This window comes from Mycetomoellerius zeteki, unplaced genomic scaffold, assembly GCF_001594055.1.
Source record: "Mycetomoellerius zeteki isolate Tzet28-1 unplaced genomic scaffold, Tzet1.0 scaffold179, whole genome shotgun sequence".
Taxonomy (NCBI): domain Eukaryota; kingdom Metazoa; phylum Arthropoda; class Insecta; order Hymenoptera; family Formicidae; genus Mycetomoellerius; species Mycetomoellerius zeteki.
The window spans coordinates 974,605-981,894 of NW_017256747.1; the positions used below are offsets into that span (position 1 = coordinate 974,605).

Sequence of the window (7,290 nt, forward strand, 5' to 3'; positions counted from 1 at the left end):
AAAAATTTATTTCTATGATGGTATAAATATTTGTTTTCATTCTCATTTCACCTTGTGGATAGCGAATATTCGAATATCAATATCATGATCATTTAAATAAATTTTTTTATATAAAGGCTAAGTTCTATCCTATCAATGATAATGTTATAATAAATGATGATGAATAAATATTTCTGTTATCAACCTTGTTTTGCGTGAAAAGTTCCTAGGTATGTGGAGTGGACCTTGCTTCGCGTTATAAAGCGTATGCATGGGTGCATATGGTTTTATGATTTATAGCAGTTATAGCAGAAATGAGACGTCATTTTTTTAAACTTCTTTTGTTGATAACTTTTTAACGAAGAGCGAGCGCCAACTAAAACCTGTCGGAGGTCATTTAGGGTCATAACCTTGACAATATATGTCAAGGTTAAGGTCATCGGAGCTGGGTCCCCTAAAGTAAATGTTTGCCCAAGATAGTTCTGTGGCATTTTGCCATATCTATTACAATTTTCAAGATAATGATCCTTTTTGTCTAGATTCATGCATAATTATTAAAAATTTATTTAATCATTTTTATGTATAAATATTTAATTTTTCGCATATATAAATCATTTGTTACATAGTATTTTCCTGAAAACTAAATTTTAGGTATACAGAGAAAATAATATCGCAAGAAATTAGATGTAAATTTAATTAAGTCTTTTTTAATCATGTGACTCAATATGTATATTTATATTTTGATAGATGACAAAACCATATAATAACTTTCATTACACTTATTATATTTAGGAAGGTAAATTGCAAAGTATTACGCCAAAAAATTCAAAATTGTTAGCATGGGTAAATAATACAAATAGCACTGTTATCAAATCACTAGAACAATTATTGATATTTTATGAAAGATCAAATAAAAAAACCTGTGTATATAACACACATTACATTTTGAAAAGTATATTGAAATGTAAGATATTTACTTTAACCAATTGCCATTAAATCCTGCTTATTAACATCTTCTGGATAAGTTAAGTTATATAATGCCAGTAATGCTGCTTTAGCTGCTGCTTTCTTTGCATCTTTTTTGTTTTTAGCTGGAATAAATATAAAAATTGTTATTTATATACATTAATGATAGCAAAAATAGTTCATAATAATTCGTAGAATATATAGATACCTGTTCCGGAATATTCAATTCCACAAATTTCAACAGCTAGAGTAAACATTGTATTCGGTGGGTTACCAACACGGCTGAGCTCTGCATATGTTAGTCCAGGTCTCATTTGATTCAACAACATAACTGGATGTATATTAGTAGGATTGGGTGGAAGTTCTTTTTGAGTAGAAGTTTTAATATTAGGACTTTCTTTCTTAATTCCTTTTGCATTTGGTAAACCAGGTCGTGGGACTGGAACTGATGTTCCTTGATTATGCCATTCAAGAAAGAGTTTATAAAGTGCAAAACTGGCCAATGAGCTCCATGGAATCTCATCTTCAGAATTTGTATCCATCACTGTGCTATCATCATTATTTTCTTCTTTTATTTCATCCATAGATGCATTAATAGTTTGTCCATCTGATTCAGCATCTAGACGCGCTTTCATAGATGCTGCTGTCATTTTTTCAAGTAGTAAAGCTTTTAATGCATTTTCAGCTGCATTTTGGCGAGCAAGTGGTTTAGATAATCCTTGCCCAACGTAAGTTTTACCATCGAGCTATAAATAAATATTATTAAAGTATTTTAAAGATGAAATTTAATATTGTATTACATGTTAAGCATCATATTATATGTTAAGTAACATCTCTCTTTGTGTGTGTGTGTGTGTGTGTGTGTAAGAAAAAAAATCTGAAGAAAATTTAAATAATTAAAATAAAATAATTACCTCAGCATGAACAAGATAAAGCGAGTTAGGCATGGGTCCTTGTGTTTCAGGGAATGTAAATTGGACTCCAGCTTTCATTTCATTTAATACCATGATTGCATTTTTGGGTTGTAGAGTTTTCCTTAGACGTTGGTTCATACGAAGACGTTTTAATTTTTTATTTACTTTAACTATAAAAATCATTATATTAATAATATACGTACATATAATATATAATATAAATTAAAATTTAATTTACATATCAGTAGACAACTTCACATTGATTACAGGAGTTTACGCTCAAGTCCAATTGAGTCAAGATCATTCAATGCTCCTGAATCTTCAAATTTGCGCAGTGAAATGTCATCACAAATATTTAATCTCATAGGACAGAGTGGGGCTGTCAATTTCAACTTTAAAATAATACAAAAATCTACGATAACAAACAATATCTCTTTGTTGTGATGTGCTTATAATTACATTATACAATCACAATTGCTCCTTGAGAGCATAAGCACATGTGCTGTTCAGAAACATAAACGCGAGAAATTGACGAAAAAACCTCGCTCTATTCTATTATAAATATTGCTGCAATTCTCATCCTTTTAATCATAAATTTTGATTTATTTATTCTAAAGCTGATTCTACATTATTTACATCAGAATGTCGCAAGCGTATCGCAAACGTTGCGGTCCAGAGTCGAGCTAGCTTGACGTTGATTGGACCGCTTGCGACGCTACGATGCGACTAATGTAGAATCAGCATTATAGTTACGCTTTGTAAGATTTTTTTTAATATTATAGAACTTTACAATTAAATATTTATGTATAATATGTATCATAAAAAGTTATCAAAATTATTGAAACTTTATGTGTGTTAATTACTTGCATTAGAACATTATAAAAGGATTACACATCTTTGTTATATATTATACTTTTATATTATTGTTCCAAATATTCAAATTCTAAAGAGATCACAGAGATGTACAAAATAGTGAATTTCGATTTTATTTGTAAGTACTTACATCCAGGTATCTTCCTTCGCCATCTCGGTTGGACATCTTGCATATCAACATCCATGTTCTCAGACTTGTCATCCGTCTCAGAATTATTATTAGATGCGTTTGGAGCAATCAAAGAAGGCTGAGAAACAGCAGTTTGTCCAGTGGATTGTGCACCTGCTGTAGTATGTTTTAAAATCGGTTTCAATCGCTGCGGCAATGGAAGTGGATTCGACGCTTGTTGCTGCTGCTGCTGTGATTGCTGTTGCATAACTTGTTGGTTCATTTGCTGTGGTGATGCTTGTTGCTGCTGCTGTAGTTTCTGCTGCTGCTGCTGCTGTTGTTGCTGCTGCTGCTGCTGCTGTTGCATTTGTAACTTTTGCTGCGGTCCTTGTTGCTGTTGTAATTGTGGTGGGGGCTTTTGAAGTTGTTTTAGTTGTTGTGTAGGTGCTATAGTTGGTACAGGCCGTGTTGATGCAGCTGCTGCCATTTGCGTTGGTTGTTGTTGCTGTTGCTGTTGCTGCTGTGATTTGAATCCTTGTGAGTTTTGTACGTTGTCTTGTTTATAATTGCTTTGTTGAATGGACGAAGATTGCGATGATTGGTAACTTCCTTGTGTATTATACTGTAAAACATAGGGTGGGCCGCCGCTACACAAGGAACCTCTACGGTTGTGCTACCCCACCAAGGTCTAGTATCGTATGTTAAAATAATTAAATGCTACCCCTATAGCTCATACCAACCATTACCTTTACTCTCTGTGGCCAACGTCTCTTTACTCATGACTGAGCTAAGTTCGTGGAATTAAAGATATGCTGTGTTAATAAACAGCATTTTTTTATATAGTAGATATTTATAGAAAAGAAAAAAGAAAATTATGTTTTTTTACTTAGAATACATGTTGAAAAATAAAAAGAGATCAACAAAATATCATTATATTGTGGACCTTAATTTCTAACTAAGAAATTATGTTGTGGATCTTAATGTAAATATTATAAATTAAAAGATCCATGTGATCTCTTATTCAATTTAAACCAAATGTCTAGGAATCAAACATTTAATGCAGTAAGTAAAATGTTTATAATAATACAGCATTTTATGAGAATGAAATTTGCTTAGGCACGAGTTCAGCACGAACTACCAAGAAAATGGCCTACGGTAGGGTATGCTATGTGGGTAACCGACGACCTAGTCTTTGGTCGAATGCACCTCCTCGGTATTGTTGTATAGCTACTAGTACCTGCGTTGCAGGGAAAGGGACAGTAGGGACCACTAATTAGTACATGCAATTGGAAATCTTATCGACAGCATATGGAATTTGAATTATGTATAGAAACAAGCATGTTATTGTACTTTTCAATCTCACTCGCAATCAATATTTTAAATACTCAAAAATGCTTGTTATTTGTACAATATACTAAATTCAAATATATAAACTATTTGGCATATATTTAATTCTTAATATATTTAAATCTCAATATATTTAATTCTTTTTATTTTTTTAAATAAATTAAAATTTATATTAAATATGAATATTTATTTTTATATAGATAGATTTATAGCAATAATATTGTAAAATAAAAATTAATTTTTTGGAAGTATTTATATTGAAGAATAATAATGAATGTAATGCTAAACAAAATTATAATAGAAAAGTCAATTTTATAACATAATAAATAAATATCATGTCAAATGATAGTAAATATTATTTGAATGGTTAAGCCATAATAAAATTTTAAATTAATATTTGTTCTTTACATTAGTATAGAATTGTAATACGGAATATTTTTTGTTTCTACAGGCTAAGAGGTATATTTGATCTCAGTGCTACGAGTGCCTTAGCACCGAGACACTACAGTGTCTCCTAATACAATCAATTATACGCATATATCAATAAAATAATCTAAATTCCAACCGACAAATAATTTGAGCTTTTATATAAGAGCTTGTAAGAATTATTAAATCAATTTTTAATTATAAAAAAATTATGATAAGATCTGTTCTCAAATAAAATTTATACAAAAGATTGAATAATTTAACTCTCAAGTATAGATTATCTGATGTGAGAAGAGCATTATTAATCATATTTTAATATTCTCTTGAATTATTTGTTTTAGGCTCGAGGTATGTTTTAAGCTCGAGGCTTGTTCGATTCGAAGGTATGGATGTATGCATGTAAGTATGAATCATGGATGTATGCTCGGCTCACAATAAGTTTGGCTCAATAATTCATACACATCTTAATGTACTCTATATATTACTACATACAGTATATTATAAATATATATATAATAATAAAATAAATACACAAGTATTGAGGTGAAATTTGAATCTATTGAGATGTAAGATGAAAAAAAAAATTTGAAGAAACATAAAGTGTTTATATCTCTTGCATTAGTAAATATATTTATACCTATAAGAATTAATTATGTATAATATTTTTAAAACTTTCTTTCCATATATTTTCGAGAGTTTCCAAAGCATCCAAGATTTTACCCCAATGTAACGAGAAATAATTTTATAAATGTGTGATAGTGCCTATATCCCTATTTTTTCAAAAACGGCTGCGTTTACAATAGTAAAATAATTTTAAATCAAAATTATCGTATTTGGCTTGCATTAACTCTTAGTTTGCATGATTTCCTGATCTTTTACTACACATGATGAGTTGTTTGTTTCCCAAATTAATTTTCATCATTTTAACAAATATGAAAAAATTATTTATGCTCACTTCTACTAATATAGATTAACTTTAATTAGTTTTTTATCTTTTTCTAGTTCTGAATTTAAAGAGGATGTTAAAGTTAATCTACATTGGTGGAAATAAACATTGATAATTCTTAATATACTTTAACATTTTTAGAAAACATTTGTAAGGTTGTATATTTAAAAACATTGTATATAAATGTTATCAGAGAGGAAACACGGTAGTGTCTCAGCACTAAGCCAAGCGCAGCAACACTACCGTGTTCCTTTACGCAAAACCGCAAGTTGCGGGAGATCGAGATTATTGGATCTCAATAATGACTGATAACTAATTACTTGATGTTTCTGGTTTTTCAAAGAAATATATAGTATGTGTGAATCTAATCATACGTACTAAGAGCAAACTTGCTCATCTTTACTTATCTACAGATTTGTTCGTGTCGCATGCTCCAACATGCTTCTATTCATTCTAATGAACATGTTTGAATACGTAGGAGAATGTTGTGCATATGACACAAAAAAAGTCTTAATTATTATGAGTGTGATCCACTTAACGCTGTAAATGCTTTGTAGACCAATCAGAAGAAAGAATTTTACGAATTGACAGATCAAAGAATGCTTCAAAGCATTTGCAGCATAAAGTGGTTATAGGCTTACACTCTATAATTATATGTGAAAATATAGTCATGAATATTATCATAAGATAAAAATAAGAAAAAAAGAGAAAACTTACAGGCATTGTATAAGATCCTTGGCCTCCCTGGTTTCCTTGACTTCCCTGACCTTGAGAGTTATTTGTATTTCGTCCTGCAATACCAAATTACTTATTAATACCAAATTACTTACAAAAGTGTAAGAATACTTCGAATCACAAGAATTTCGTTCAATAAATTCTCAGTAAAAAAAAGAAAAAGTTTTCATGCCCGGATATTCGTATTGACTGAAGCGCACTCAAAAATTGCACGGCCATTCACGATCAAGCATATTCGGTGAATCACGTCGCGCCATGTTCTCAACGAGCGCTAACGAGAAAGCTCACGGAAGACCGCCATCTTCGCACTAACCGGCGTATGCGGTATTGATTTTTTTCCCTTTGCAAGGAATCACTTTCGCCTATTGCGTTTCGCCGACAGGATGCGACATAATGCGATATGCGATGATCTATAAGTCAAAATTTTCAATTGATTGGAAAATTCATACCGTTACCGTAATTCTGGCTTTGTCTGCTTCGTGTGTACATCTTGGAAGCGATAAACGCTACGCGGAACACCCAGGATCACCCTCGATTAAAAAACTCCGTTCAGTTGAAGATGTGAAAAACAAAATCGGTGTAAAGAAAATAGGTTACGAGTCAACACGGTTATGTTATACAGCCGTCTGACGACTTTGTTCGTATGTGATATTCCAACAAATATCACTTCATACCCGTCACGCCGCACTGCCGTAATGTCGTAGTTCGCTCTTGCTAAGTTGCTACCGTGTCATGTAGGAAGGGGAAATGACGTTGGTCTTTTGGAATATCGGAAGCATTGCACACATAATGCGGTAACGTTTGCCGCGCGGCGGAAGTTGGCGCGATAGCCAATCAACGTCTCGCTTGCTCGGAAGTAATATGGCTCCTGCACACTGGACGTGGAAACGCTTGCCGCGCGGCAAAATGCGATGCGGTAACCAATGAACATGTTAAGAGCTGTAAATTTATTGGAGCGTCGTATTTTGCCGCGCGGTAAGCGTTTCCGCGTCCAG

The 7,290-nt window shown here is 32.1% G+C and overlaps 1 protein-coding gene across 5 annotated transcripts in view; it reads right to left on the reverse strand.

Moving 5' to 3' along the window:
• Positions 1-842: 842 nt before the first annotated feature.
• LOC108721673 (mediator of RNA polymerase II transcription subunit 15) overlaps positions 843-7,290 on the reverse strand; it is a 7,763-nt gene continuing 1,315 nt past the window's right edge. The window contains exons 1-7 of one of the 5 annotated variants that reach the window (XM_018446333.1): positions 6,745-7,029; positions 6,278-6,351; positions 2,863-3,463; positions 1,860-2,029; positions 1,154-1,691; positions 957-1,070; positions 843-855 (exon numbers count right to left, since the gene is read on the reverse strand). In XM_018446333.1, the coding sequence (XP_018301835.1) occupies positions 958-1,070; positions 1,154-1,691; positions 1,860-2,029; positions 2,863-3,463; positions 6,278-6,351; positions 6,745-6,784 (1,536 nt within the window). In that variant the 5' untranslated portion in view covers positions 6,785-7,029 and the 3' untranslated portion in view covers positions 843-855; position 957. Of the gene's footprint in view, positions 856-891; positions 1,071-1,153; positions 1,692-1,859; positions 2,030-2,862; positions 3,464-6,277; positions 6,352-6,744; positions 7,030-7,290 lie in introns of those variants that run through there. The other 4 variants (XM_018446334.1, XM_018446335.1, XM_018446332.1 and 1 more) reach the window with 4 other exon arrangements.